Below are 15,405 nucleotides of genomic sequence, written 5' to 3' on the forward strand. Positions count from 1 at the left end.
GGACTAGAGTCCAGTCACAGCACCCATGGGGCTCACAAGTGCCTCTTATGTCTAGCTCCAGGGGAACACGCACGCGCGCGCGCGCACACACACACACACACACACACACACACACACACACACAAATCTTTAAACTAGTAGTCGTTTGCTAAAACCTCAGAAGTACAGCTGTAATGTACACCTGTTCCATACGGAGATGGATGTTGGAGATAAAAGCATTTTACGAGATAGCAAGACACCGTTTAAACAGTTTACTAGTTTAACTAAGGGAGTGTGCTATGCTCTGAAAGGGTAGGTCTTCTCAGCTTCTGTGAGCTGGCACCTGTGTCCCCTCTAGATGACTGCTGTGGTCTGTAGATGGATCAGTGATGATAGCGCCACATGCAGATCAGACTTAGGTCTTTGTGGTCTCCCATGCTACCGATCAGTGTGGCCCTAAAATCATAAGAATAAAGCAGACTCCGTCTCCAGCTTTGGTGGGTCCCAGTCCTGTAGACGGGACTCTGCGCCTCCTCTCAGTTACATAGCCTCTGACTCTCTCTTGCAGGCTCCATGCAGGAGGTGGCTCAGCTACAGCTACAGTTGCAGCAAGCCCAGAAGGCCCACGTCCTAAGTGAGAGCATGAATAAAGCCCTGCAAGTGAGTACTATCTCTGGGAAGAGACGTAGGCAGTGCTACGGCCCCTCATTTGAACCCCGGGTTTCTCTGTGTAATAAAAGTGGCTAGACCGTCTTCAGACCAGCCAGGGAAGTTTTTCAGGATGTCTCCCCACAGCACCATAAGTTAGACCTAGGTGTTCCAGCTCAGTTCTGATGAGCTGCAGAGCCAGGCCTCTGCCTCCTCTGTCTACTGTCTCTCCTGCCTCTGCAGGTGTATCCTGGGGAGCAGGGCATCTACAGGTGTGGGGAATATTTAACTGGGCTCTGGTTCTCTCACATCCTCCACCACATTAGTCTCCCTGAAGGGTAAGGAAGATGCAGGAAAGGAGCTCCACTGAAGGAGGTGCTCTGCCTGTTGGTCCTGCAGGGAAAGCATTGGCACGCTCCTGCAGGGAAAGCATTGGCACGCTCCTGCAGGGAGAGCATAGCACACTCCTGCAGACAGAGCATAGCACACTCCTGCAGACAGAGCATAGCACACTCCTGCAGGGAGAGCATAGCACGCTCCTGCAGGCAGAGCATAGCACACTCCTGCAGGGAGAGCATAGCACGCTCCTGCAGGGAGAGCATAGCACACTCCTGCAGACAGAGCATAGCACGCTCCTGCAGACAGAGCATAGCACGCTCCTGCAGGGAGAACATAGCACACTCCTGCAGACAGAGCATAGCACGCTCCTGCAGACAGAGCATAGCACGCTCCTGCAGACAGAGCATAGCACACTCCTGCAGGGAGAGCATAGCACGCTCCTGCAGGGAGAGCATAGCACGCTCCTGCAGGGAGGGCATAGCACGCTCCTGCAGGGAGAGCATAGCACGCTCCTGCAGGGAGAGCATAGCACGCTCCTGCAGGGAGAGCATAGCACGCTCCTGCAGGGAGAGCATAGCACGCTCCTGCAGGCAGAGCATAGCACACTCCTGCAGGGAGAGCATAGCACGCTCCTGCAGGGAGAGCATAGCACGCTCCTGCAAGGTGAGCATAGCACGCTCCTGCAGGGAGAGCATAGCACACTCCTGCAGGGAGAGCATAGCACGCTCCTGCAGAGAGAGCATAGCACACTCCTGCAGACAGAGCATAGCACGCTCCTGCAAGGTGAGCATAGCACGCTCCTGCAGACAGAGCATAGCACACTCCTGCAGGGAGAGCATAGCACACTCCTGCAGGGAGAGCATAGCACGCTCCTGCAGGGAGAACATAGCACACTCCTGCAGACAGAGCATAGCACGCTCCTGCAGACAGAGCATAGCACGCTCCTGCAGACAGAGCATAGCACGCTCCTGCAGGGAGAGCATAGCACGCTCCTGCAGGGAGAGCATAGCACGCTCCTGCAGGGAGAGCATAGCACGCTCCTGCAGGGAGGGCATAGCACGCTCCTGCAGGGAGAGCATAGCACGCTCCTGCAGGGAGGGCATAGCACGCTCCTGCAGGGAGAGCATAGCACGCTCCTGCAGGGAGAGCATAGCACGCTCCTGCAGACAGAGCATAGCACGCTCCTGCAGGGAGAGCATAGCACGCTCCTGCAGGGAGAGCATAGCACGCTCCTGCAGACAGAGCATAGCACGCTCCTGCAGACAGAGCATAGCACGCTCCTGCAGGGAGAGCATAGCACGCTCCTGCAGGGAGAGCATAGCACGCTCCTGCAGGGAGAGCATAGCACGCTCCTGCAGGGAGAGCATAGCACGCTCCTGCAGGTAGAGCATAGCACGCTCCTGCAGGGAGAGCATAGCACGCTCCTGCAGACAGAGCATAGCACGCTCCTGCAGACAGAGCATAGCACGCTCCTGCAGGCAGAGCATAGCACGCTCCTGCAGACAGAGCATAGCACACTCCTGCAGGCAGAACATAGCATGCTTCTGCAGATAGAGCATAGCACGCTCCTGCAGGGAGAGCATAGCACGCTCCTGCAGGGAGAGCATAGCACGCTCCTGCAGGGAGAGCATAGCACGCTCCTGCAGACAGAGCATAGCACGCTCCTGCAGACAGAGCATAGCACGCTCCTGCAGGCAGAGCATAGCACGCTCCTGCAGACAGAGCATAGCACACTCCTGCAGGCAGAACATAGCATGCTTCTGCAGATAGAGCATAGCACGCTCCTGCAGGGAGAGCGTAGCACGCTCCTGGCTGGGCTATCTGTTTCGTCCTCTGCTATAGTGAGGCCAGACACCAGAGACATCGCAGCTAAGGTTTTTTTTTTTTAAATAAACAATAGCATTGTGGGAAGAACCGTCTGCCTTTGCTTCTTCATTCATTCAAAAATACATTCATTTGAACATACAGCAGGAAGTGGCCTTTATGAAGTTATTTAGAATGAATGTTAAGAAAGTTTCAAAGAGCTTTTCTGCATTCTACTGATCATTAAAATAAGGTTTGAAACATAGAATGGCTGATTTTGTTATCCAAGAAAATAATAGTTAGCTTTTATATTTTGCTCTAGGAGGAACTAACAGAGCTAAAGGATGAGATTTCTCTCTATGAATCTGCTGCAGAACTCGGAGTCCTTCCGGGGGACTCAGAAGGGGACTCGAGTATAGAGCTCACTGAGTCATGTGTGCACTTGGGCATTAAAAAAGCCAGTTGGAAGCAAACCAAAGCTAACAGGTACTGTATGAATAGTTTACTATAGAAGAATTTATGTTAATGAAGCTGGTGATGGAGGCATGGGATGCAGTGGACCCATGCATAAGATAAAGACTTGATTAGGGGACGGTGGGTTTTAGAAATTCTTAATGAGTTATAAATGCCTGAAAATCTGAAGTATTAACACTGCTGTAGTCCTCATCATGCAGATAGGTACCAGTTACAGAAAGCTGAGAAGGGGTTTATTTATATAGTTAAATACATAGATTATGTGACTGGGGAGATGGCTTAGTTCGTACGAGAGCTTGCTATGTAGGCATAAGGACCTGAGTTCAAATCCCCAGCACCTACATTAAAAGGTATGCTTGGCTACATGTACCTATAATCTCAGCATCGTAGGAAGTTGAGACAGGAGGATAGTTAAGGATTGCTGCCACCAGCTTAGCGTCAGGCGCAGTAAGAGCCTCACGTGGATAGTGGTAGGACAGGACACCTGATGCACAAGTGTGGGCACACACATCTGTGTACAGACATGGTAGACACCACACGCATACTCCACTCACATACACACACACACACACACACACACATACACACAAATATACAGACAATGGATGCGTTTGAACTATTGAAGTGAATGCCTATTTTTAATATGTTAGCCTTGTGTGTTAAAAATAGATATCTTGCATTAATCAGTCATCTGTGAGAAAATAAGCATATCAGTATCATTACACTTTCTTTGGAACCGTACTGGGATCTTAAATCATTCGTTTTTAGATTTGTTTATTTCTGTTGTGCATGTTTTGCCTGCATGCATGCATATGCACATGCATGCTGGTGCCCATGGAAGTTCGAAGGCGGTGTCAGATCCCTTGGAATTGGAGTTATGGATGGTTGTGAGCTGCCGTGTGGGAACTGGGAACTGAACCTGGGTCCTCTGCAAGAACCCACTGAGCTGCTTCTCTAGCCCTGAGATCTCACTTTTAAAACAGAGGTCCTTTTATGCTACTGCTACTTAGATAGTTTTTTTCAGACATATGGGTGAGAGTGATGGGGAGAGAGTGGAAAGGCTTGAAGAGCTAGTTATAGAGTTGAGTTGGGCACTCAGCCACTGTTCTAGACACTTGGTGAACTTTGCATCCTTGCTACATGGAAGGTGCTTTGTGAGGTCCTGAAATAGAATTAAAAAAAAAAAATCCAGTAGAAACTGTCCCTCCCCAAGGAGTTCACAGTTCCCTGGCTAGACGAAACAAGTCACACCCAGTAAACAACAAAGTGCTGTGTGGGCAGTGCTGGGCTTGACCCATGCCCCAGGAGGATTTATCCACTCTTCATGCTGGTTTGCACTAGGGGATGAGAGAGGGGACCCTGTCAGGAGATTGGGTTTAGCTGCAGCAAGAGCTGCTTTTGCTGAGGAACAGAGCCTAGGACTTCCCTCGCTCTGAGAAGGTGCCGTGTTACGGACCTGTATTTCCACCTCTGAAGAATGTCCTTCTTGAAGGCATTTGGCCTTTACCAGCACTGACTGTGTTCACTGTCTTTATTGCATTGTTTCATGCATGTTGTGTAAAGTATTAAGGAACCAAGCACAAGCCTACATCTCCTGACAAGTTCACTCTCCAAAGGCCTGTGGGAAGACTATATTTTAACACTGCCACTACAGTTTTTTGTTTTTTGCTTTTTTTTTGTTTCTCTGTGTAGCCTTGGCTATCCTAGAATTCACTTTTTTAGACCAGACTGGCCTCGAACTCCCAGAGATCCACCTGCCTCTGCCTCTCTGAGTGCTGGGATTACAGGTGCGTGCCACCGCACCCAGATGCCATTACAGTTTTAGAGCTGTAAGGTGGGATTTAGTCATTTGGAATCTGAAGGAATGAAGTGATGCTACAGAGGAAGATGCTGTTCTCTAGCTTAGCAAGGCTCCGTTTACCTGAGTGTCTGTCTTCTGGGACTCTCGTCACTACAGACAGCAGCTGTGCTGGGAAGAAAGCAAAGAAAAAGCAGTGTAACAAGATGGCCGTGTTGGCGGGAACGCTCCTCCGGCTCTCATCTAGGGCATGTTGCCCCAGGCTTCTTTTCATTTCATCCCATTACTTACCTGGTTTACAAATGGAGGCCACTATGGCTGAGCCCCGTGGGGAGAACTGTGGTCAACCCAGCCTTAGCTGGGCGACAAGTGTGGCAAACCAAGCAGTAACAAAGTGGCTCTCAGTACGAGTATTTTGACCCAATCACGTGATGCTGAACAAAGGCTTCACTATGGTTGGAAGTCTTTTATTATTATTTCTATGCCTGGAAACCCAGAATTTGAACTTGCATGTGATCATCTTGAAGACGCTTTGCTGGGAATGCTTTACTTTTTGTCACTGCCAAGTGAATTTTCAGGACTAGTGAGGGATCCAGGCTGGTCTGAACAATGGCTTTGCCTTTTAGTGCTAGATAAATGGCCTTGTGCCAACTTGTAAACTTTCTCTGAGCTGCTTTTTTGTTTCTGTTTTTATCAGGCTTGCTCTCTCATGGAACTTAAAGTGATAATTAAAATAGATAATGAATGTGTATCTCCAGAGATATGTCCTAGCACTTATGAAGTACTAAAAAAAAGGATAGCTGTTTCTGTTATTTTATAGATAATTGTTTAAAATACACCACTGATCAGATTTTACATTAATCTACTTTGAATTCAACATATACTGTATAAAGTATCTTGTCCTTAATCTTGTGACAAATGTTGGCTTTACTAGAGCCTAGAGAGCTGAATCCCTTGGCTCAGGTGTCAGTGGCTCCCAGCCTTTACTAGCAACCACCACCCTCTCCGGCTACTGCCTAGTAGAAGGGGTTAGCCTTAATGTTCTATTTTACATTAATGGAATTTGAGAGGCTAAATCTGTACACAGCTTGCAGACGGCTTCCTCTCTCCATTATTATAGTTGGCTGCTAAGCTCAAATAATAAGCATTTAACAAGTAGAACGCCCTTTCCTTTGCTCTTCTCAGCAGGCTTCCTAAGAGACTACAGTTATATTTGGGTTCCAGGGAACCAGTCTCCATGGGGTGCTGTGGCCCACGGGCAGAGTGGTCAGCACTGACTTTTTCCTTTAGAGGAAGGGGAGAGATTATTTCATATGCACTCTCTCTGCACTATGGCTTGGCTTCCTCGAGGAGTACAGAGTGTGCTATTCCAGCAGCCCGCCTTCAGCTAGAAGAGGAACTAGGGGCCTCGTCCGTTAGCTGAGTAAACTGATTGCTCACAGTCACCTCCTCAGGGAGCAGATGCTTTCTTACCTATTTTGTCTCGTACACAACTACATCTGTTACAGTTATGATTCTGGGATTCTATTTCTGTTGAAAAGGAAATGATTTAAATAGGTAAGGTTTTATATGTGCAAACATACACAGAATATATTTATCTATAGTTACACACACGCAGACACACACACACACACACACACACACACACACACACACACACACACACACACAGTCCATCCTAAAGAGTTTCATTTATATTGTTAAAATTAAAAAAATAAAAATAAATTTAAAAATAAAACAAATGATTTATTCATTCTTTCTTCACAAATGAGCTATATTCTAACATCCCGTTTAAAATAATCTGAAATCTTTCAATTCCAAGAGTGAAAACCTTAATTCAGATACCATTGTGTCTTTTTAAGGTAGATTTCTCTTTTAGGAGATTTCGGAAATAGAGATTTAGATTTTACACAGTTGTGTATATACAGTTCCCATGCTCCTTATTAACATCTTACATTGCTTGTTAAAGTTAATGAGCTGATATGTTTGCATTGTCACTAAGGGCTGAGGTTTACGTGGCTGTCCTTAGCTTGAACCCAGCGTCTGTGATTTTAGAGTACATACCAGCCACTATGAAACTGTTGTATAGAAACTTATGTGACTTTCCAATTAGGAAATAGAGACACTTGTATTAATTGAGACTCTCATATTACATACAGTGTATTTTGATCACATTTGGCTTCCCTTCTCCTCCTCATAGTGCTGCCTACATCCACTCCAATTTGTTGCCCTGTGTTTTTATTTTTGTTTGAAATAACCTGCTGAGTCCAGTTTGTGCTGACCATATACTCAAGGATGTAGGACTGTGCACTGAAGCATGGATGACAAGGATGGGTCAGTACCCTTAAGGAAAACTGACCCTCTGTCCCCAAAAGCCATCAGCTGAGTGGGGACCTCAGAAGCACCCCTCTTCTTCCTGCTGCAGTGGTGACTACCTTGATCTTGTGCAGGTCTTTTTTCCCTTGAAAACATACTATATTTATTAGTGTTTTGAGAGTTTCATGTGTCGTACAATATATTTTGGTCATACGCATCCTCACTCCTTCCCTAACTCTCCCCATGTCCACCCCTCACCCCACCTCCTCCTAACTGCGTCTTTTTTTATTCTTGCCTCATGTAGTACATCCTGTCTGCAGTTTCCTCTCCTCCCCCCCCCCCGCCCTCCTCTCCCCATCACCTCTCTCTCCCCCACCCTCCCCCACACTTCCACCCACTTCCCCTCAGAAAAGAGCAGGCCTCCCACGGACCCCAACAGACTTCAGCCAACGATAGCATAACAAGCTATGATAAGACCAGGCACATGACCATCACATCAAGTCTGGATGAGGCAACCCAGGACGAGAAGAAGGGTCCCATATGCAGACAAAAGACTCTGAGGCATCCCTGACTCCCACTGTTAGCATCCCCGCAAGAACACCAAGCTACTCAGCCATAACGCATATGTAGAGGACCTAGGTCAGACCCTTCCAGGCTCCCTGATCTCTATGAGCCCCCATGGGTGCCAATCAGTTGATTTCTGTGGGCTGTGTGCTTATGGTGTCCCTGACCCCTCAGGTTCCTCCGACCTTTCCTCCCCCTTTCACAGGACTCCGTGAACTCTGCCTAATGTTTGGTTGTGGGACTCCGAATCTGCCCCCTGTACGGGGCGGGGTGGGGGGGGGGATTCAGGCGTGCGAGTGCGCGCACACACACACATGCACAAAAATAATAAAACGACTTAAAAAATTAGACTCTCATTCTAAGCCTTACGCTTACTGAAAATAGAGTTGAGTTTAAAGGCTGGCATACAGCTCACATCAGTGCCTGGCAACTGTGGAGGCCAGAAGCAGGCATAAGGTCCCCAAAGCTGGAGTTAGAGGTGGTTGCGAGCCACCATGTAGGTGCTGAGAATTAATCTGGGCCTTCTGAAATAGCAGCAAGTGCTCTTAATCACTGAGCTATCCATCTCTCCAGCCCAGCTCCTTTAGCAGAGTTTGTGTGTGTTTCAGTGTTAGACCTCTCACCTAGCATGTATGAGGTACCAGAAACCAAAGAAGGAAAATGCTAAAAAGGAAGTTGTTTCAAAGTGCCGTGACTGTAAAGGCATAAAAACATGATCACGAGGTTAGGGCTTTAAGGAGTAACTTTGTTTGATTTGTTACTTGATTCAGTGCTAAACCGAGTTTCCCCATCAGCACTGCACAGCAAGAAGCCCCAGATGAAGAGCTTTCGAAGGATGAGGTCATCCTGAGGCTGAAGACACAAGTTCAGCGCTTGCTGAATAGCAACTCTGTGAAGCGTCATCTGGTGTCTCAGCTACAGAGAGATCTCAAAGACCGCCAGGGGACAACGGAAGCTCTTCTGCAATCAAAGGGTGGTGACAAAGGCACGGAGGTGAGGTCGGCGGAACCTGCAGTTCAGAAGCCCCTTTGAAACATACACTAAAGAGAGCATTTACTCTTTGTAGATGTTACTTAAGGTTTTGGTTTCCTTGCGTTGATTCAACTCTTAGAAGTAAAGCTTACAGGAAAAAGGCCACTTGATAGGAGGTTTTTTGCTTGTTCTTGGCACCTAGTAAGTGAGATACCAGTTAGGTAAATTCTTTGTCTCCAAATGAAAGGAGTGCTTTTTAAGAGGGTGTGGGCATTTGTCAGGGTTGCTCGAACCCACTCCTTCAAACCCTGCTACTAGTCATCTCCAGTGAGACCCCTCAGAGGCTCGGCTCCCCAGCTCTCCCTGTTCTCTTTGTACAAGAGTTGGTCTCTGTGAGGAATTTTGGGGTACACAACACTAGTTGATACCTACTTCTGAGTTGTGTCGTTTAAATTTTGAGACAGGGTTTCACTTTGCAGGCCCAACTAGGCTTCAGCTTGTAGTCTTCCGTCTCTGCCCCTGAGTAGTGAAACTGTAGGCGTGTGCTAGCATGCCCAGCTTCTGCCGTCCGCCTCAGTGTTCTTTGGTGGGTTGTATAGATGAGGAAGATGAAGGTGGGGGAGTCTGTGACCCATCTAAGGCTTCATAGTCAATCCTAGGAAATTGAAGTTACGCTAGGTGACTGACAGGGGTCAGGGTCACTGCTGGAGCTCCCATCAGCACTTTTGTTTTGTTTTGTTTTGTTTTTAGAGACAGGGTTTCTCTGTTTAGCCTTGTTTGTCATGGACTTGCTTTGTAGACCTCCGACTCACAGAGATCCACCTGCCTCTGCCTCTACCTCTGCCAAGTGCTGGGATTAAAGATGTGAACCACCACGGTTGGCTGCCCAGATCTTGTGAGCAACCTTTTTTCCCTCATCTTCACAAACTTATCATCTGTACTGCCAAGAAAAATAATGCAGAAATGAATGTATAATTAAGACAAGGAAATGGAAGGTTAAAAGGAATGTAGGGAGTATATTCCTTTTCTCCTGAAGGGATGTAAGTTTTAATGTGACCATTGCTTTTTTATCTCCTGGTTCTTATGCTGGGAGCCCTGTTCATTGACAAATCCTGCCAAAGTATGTAAAATGTTCTAAGGTGCCAATTATTATGACATTAAAAAAGTTAGTACCCTCCATGACATTTGTGCCACAATTGCACACGTGGACGTCTCTTGCCATTCTAATCAATATTGTAGTTGATAGTGTTTGCAGCTGATGGGACTGTTGATTGACTCTCCTTCCTCTACCCTGCGTAATATCTTCTGCTACTATAAACGCCATAAAGTTGGTTTGTTTTTGTTAAATGTTCACATTCGGGCTGTATTATATGGCGAGTAGCTCCCCTTCAAACATTGCATAGACTCTTTCTCTCCCGAACCTTTATAACAGAACTATGGAGAGAGAGAAAACAATTGGTACTTGCTTTTGTTTTTGAAAAGATATATCTGTGTAAGATGTTGTAGATTTCACTGATAATAGAAGTAGAAGGTGCGCACTAGCATTTAAACGGTAGTTTGGGTATGCAGAGCCCTGTGTGATTGTAGCACTATGGAACATGTAGGTGGCCGGTGTTGCCTCTTTGTGGGTTCGTCTTTCTTGCAGCCTTCTCTGCCCTTGTTCTTCTGTTCCTTGTCCCCATGGCTCCCCCCACCCCCCACCCCGTCACTAGGCAGGAGAGAAAGAAGGAGAGAGGGGAAAGGTTAGGGATCCCTGAAGAAAGTTAGGGGTCAGAAAGGGGGGCAGCGTTATCATGAGACCACTTCCTGCTGATTAGGGGCATCGAGCTCCTTGGGGAAAGTCCCATCTTGGCTGTCAGGATATCTAATTTCTTCTTGCTGTTTCATCTTTGCGCATGACGACTTAACAAACCATGACCAACAGCAACCAGCAACCCACCTACTGGGCCTCTAGCATTTAAATAGTCTCTGAGAAGTCCCCAGGATTTCAAATGTCACACAATTGCAGAAACTATCTGCAGCCGGCTAAACCATGCCTCTGCTGGAGCCTGAGGCAAATCATAGCCAGCTGCTTCAAAGCAGTTCCATATTCCAAACCTGGTATTAAAACAAAAGCATATTCTTATAATATGTTGTGTTTTTGTAATAATTTGTGTATGTGTATATGTAATGCATAATTACCATTTGTGTATGTGATGTATAATTACAATTGTAATGTGTATAATAGTTTAAGTAATCCAAAATTACATAATTGTCACTACACATCTACATTTTAAAAACTGTTTCTATTAAAACATTCAGCTGGATGTGCACATTTTTAATCCCAGTACTTGGGAGGCAGAGACAGGCAGATGAACTCTGAATTTTGGGCCAGCTTGGTCTACCTAGAGAGTTCAAGGCCAGCCAAGCTGCACAGTGAGACTCTGTCTCAAACAAAACAAACAGTCAAAGCATACTGTTCTATGGCACTTCCAGGCTACTGTATGATAGAGATTAGGAGAGGGCTCATACACAGCAGTAGGCAGTGTTTGAGTATAGATCAGGTGATATGCTGTTCGTTCCAGTTGACCAACTGGGGGATTAAGATAGACTGCAGTGAGTTAGAGAGATGGCTCAGTGGTCAAGGCTGTGCAGTTGCTTTTGCAGAGGGTCAGAGTTTGGTTCCCAGCACTCCTGTTGACCAGCTTCATGGGATATAGTGCCCTCCTGTGGACTCCTTTGGCATTGCATATATATGTAAAGATAGAATGTGTAAAGATCTTAGGAAAACCTACCAACAGTTAGAGTCCATATATTGAGTTCTTTGTGAACATAAAACACAGAAGGCTCTTTGTATCTGATCCCCAGTAAATTGTGTTCATGTGGATGTGCACATTTGTCAGTGTACTGAAAGTGACTACTGAGGAATCAGCCGTAATATCCAGGGTATCGGTACCATCCTTGACAAGAAGCAACGTAGGAAAAATGTGTTTTAGCTCATGGTAAAGGGTGTGGCTCATCATGATGGAGAAGGGATGGAGGTGGTGAGAGAGGTGATGCGGCTGGCCGTGGCACGCCATCACAGCAGGCAGAGGTGAGAGAGGTGATGCGGCTGGCCATGGCACGCCATCACAGCAGGCAGAGGTGAGAGAGGTGATGCGGCTGGCCATGGCACGCCATCACAGGAGGCAGAGGAGGGAGAGGTGATGCGGCTGGCTATGGCACGCCATCACAGCAGGCAGAGGTGAGAGAGGTGATGTGGCTGGCCATGGCACACCATCACAGCAGGCAGAGGTGAGAGAGGTGATGCGGCTGGCCATGGCACGCCATCACAGGAGGCAGAGGTGAGAGAGGTGATGCGGCTGGCCATGGCACGCCATCACAGCAGGCAGAGAGATGGATGCTGGCCCTCATCTGGCTTCCTCTTCCTTTCAGTTCATGCCCAGTCTGTGGTCCACCAATGTTGCCACCTATGTTCATGGTGGAGCTTCCTGTCCTCCTCAGTTAAACTCACAGGCACACCCAGAGGCATGCCTCCTAGATGATTCTAGATACTTTGAGCTTGATGGTTCCGATGAATAATCATGGTTCCACCCTTCTCAACTTGATACCCAAACATACCAGTTTTAACCGTAAGCTCCACCTTTGATCTCTGTTAAACTCTCACTCAGATACACTCGGTGAGGAGTGTGTGAGGTCCTCCCAATAATCTGTAACGGTTACAGTTGTTTTTCCCGCACCTGCCAAGCTTTAAATTTGTTCACACTCCTTTTCCTCCCAAACTACATTTTTGTCTCTTTCTGCCTCGCCTGCTCTTCACTGGGCACTTGAATGAGAACAGAGCAGGTCCGTGAGTAGGAACCGTGGCTCAGCCCAGATGCTGTGATCTCTTAAAAATTCTCCCCCAGAATCGATTAGCCATTACTTTCAAGTTGAGCCTCACTCAAATTCTCAGGCCACAACAGAATGCAAACGGGTTCTTTTCTAGAATGTTACACGAGTGGCCTTATAGTCCAGTTGCCAGCTGAAACCCGGAGAGCCAGACTCCCCTGTCGAGGTTTCTGTTCGCCTCCAGGCCTGCCCATGATTCTACCAGAGTAGCCCGGTGAGCTCTGCCTACAGCAGTTCTCCAGCTCACAGCTTCAAAAGCCTCTCAGGTTTCTCTGGCAAACCAGTCCAAAAAGCCTATTAGCCACACGGTCATGTATCCAGGCTACAGTGCCCCTTGTAACAATCTATGTTAGTCTTCTCACGACTGTGGCCAGATAGCATCATGGGATTGACTTCAGGTACTGTCATAAGCTGAGTAGCTGTGTTGACTGTCCTTTAGAGACATTCAGATGGAAGGGACCCACTCTGGTGGCAGCACAATGCAGGTGAAAAAACTGTCGGCGTCGCCTTCCCATCTAGTTCAATAACTGAAAACAGTTGCTGCCCTTAGAGGCCTAGAATTGGGTCTGATCCTGCATCACCTAGCCGTGTGTTCCTTTTCATGGCTTGTCTAGAAAGTAAAGTACCAAAGGTTATCATGCGTCTTAAAAATAGTGTCTACTCAATCAGGTGCGTACGTGAGGCAATGCTAGTACAAAGAAGCACATACATAAATAGAAGATGTGCTAATCCTACTGAGTAGAAGTGTAACCAAAAATGAGATCTTGCCTATTCTCAAAATAACCTCCTGCTGAGATACGCCCTACTAATTCTGCATGATGCCAGCAAGCGCTGGGGGCGGGGCCTGGACGATGAGACATGTTTTCGTTCCAAGGCTTTTACCAGGAACGTATCATTTCTTAGCATTCGTGCTAAAGACGCCTTTCCTGAATTTAACAAACATTCTTGGAAAAAAACAAATGAAGGGAAACATCCTACAAAGTGACTGACCAGCACTCCTAGAAAATGGAAGACAGACTGAAGACCTACCACAGCCGGGAGGAGACATGGCAGTTGACTGCAGTGTAGTGTAGGTGGGATCCTGGTGCAGAAAGGGATCTTAGAGGAAAGTGGAGGCGTTTATATAAAGTCTGTAGAGTGGGTGATACACACACCAGTGTTAACTTCCTGCTCAGAGGACTATATTGATTGCGTTTAAGAAAGATGGAGAAAAAGACGTAGAAATTATTCGTGCTATTTAGACTTTTTTTTTAAATAAATGAAATTATTTCAAAGTGTATAGTTCTTTGTTTGTGTGTTTGATTTTAAACTTAAAATCACTTTAAACTTTTAGGCTAAAACAGATACCTCTGAAAAAACATCTGATCAGCTATGGCTTGATTCTTCTGAGGCCACTGTCAGGAAAGACATTGAGCAACTGAAAAATGAAGTTCAGGCTCTGCAACAACAGAATCAGGTGACTAAACATCCTGACTTTCAGTGAGACTTTTCATGGCCTTTATTGACTACAGGGGTAGCGCAGACTTCCGTAACAGATGCTGGCAGGGTTAGTGGGTGGACATGATCAGGAAGTGCTTGTGGCTTCCAGCTGTTCCCCTTACTGGTACTTTGGGTGGTAGCTTTATTAGAAGGTTAAGCGAGGCCTATTTCGTGTGTAGCCTGACCAGTAGATCTGCTCCTCTATTCTTAGCCAGCTCTTGCCCAAAATGTAAAACCTCATTTGTTTAGATGGCAATTATTGAATTCGAAGAGTCTGGTTAAATATTTCCACTTAATGCATTTCAAAACAAATACAAGATTTTGTTTGCTCCTATTAGAATGCTGCTTCCCACAGAAATACATCTATCTTATTAAGTATGGAAACACTTTTTCTTTTGTAGAATTATGAGTGAGAGATTGTATCAGATAATGCTAGAAGGCCAAGGGTCTTAAGATGTCAGATTGATCAATGCAGGCGGTGTTTGTTTTCTTGTATCTAGGATCTTAAAGAAGCTGAGGAAAAACTGAGACGTACAAACCAAGACTTATGCAATCAGATGCGACAGATGGTGCAGGACTTTGACCACGACAAACAGGAGGCTGTGGATCGGTGAGTCTGTGTTTGTCTCCTGGGTCGACTCCCTGGAGAGCCCAGTCTTCTATCCTTGTAGCCTCCTCCCCTGAAATAGAGTGAACTGTTCTTGTGAAGGTTTTAGGTTGGCAGAGGTCAGCCCCTACTTGCTGGGTTATAACGTGGGATGCTGAGACAGTGTGAGGTGTAGCCCAACTCTAGCACCACTGCAGTTCACTGAAATTCTTGAGTGCTCCCAAGGCTCATCTGGGAAATAGGATAAGGGTTTTGTCCTCCCAACATGGAGTTATACATTTGTAGGTAACGCTTTGGAAAATGACTTGTAAGTTGGAGACTGTTGGTATTCATATATTAGACATTATGATTTGAATTCAGGGACCATTTCTAAGTTATTTCAATTAAACAATTATTTCTTTATAAGCAACAGTCCTCTGAATAGGCTGACTGTTCTGTTTGAAGACATCCTACTTAGGATATTCTCACACTCAAGTGTCCAGTTTTCTCTAAAAACACGAAGAAAGAAAAGTTTAAAAATTCCTGTAAGGTCATTGGTTTTAAATGAATTGCTCTT

General features: G+C 46.5%; 1 protein-coding gene across 8 annotated transcripts in view; it reads left to right on the plus strand.

Annotated features, from left to right (window-relative positions):
* Positions 1 to 15,405, plus strand: part of CEP152 (centrosomal protein 152) — a 59,106-nt gene that overhangs the window by 20,495 nt on the left and 23,206 nt on the right. For all 8 annotated transcript variants that reach the window (XM_084775487.1, XM_084775485.1, XM_084775488.1 and 5 more), the window contains 5 exons: positions 548 to 639; positions 3,092 to 3,255; positions 8,716 to 8,914; positions 14,097 to 14,219; positions 14,743 to 14,852. In XM_084775487.1, coding sequence (XP_084631613.1) covers positions 548 to 639; positions 3,092 to 3,255; positions 8,716 to 8,914; positions 14,097 to 14,219; positions 14,743 to 14,852 — 688 coding nt within the window. The remainder of the gene's footprint in view (positions 1 to 547; positions 640 to 3,091; positions 3,256 to 8,715; positions 8,915 to 14,096; positions 14,220 to 14,742; positions 14,853 to 15,405) is intronic.

Source organism: Acomys minous, assembly GCF_964271855.1.
Source record: "Acomys minous genome assembly, chromosome: 3".
Classification (NCBI taxonomy): Eukaryota; Metazoa; Chordata; class Mammalia; order Rodentia; family Muridae; genus Acomys; species Acomys minous.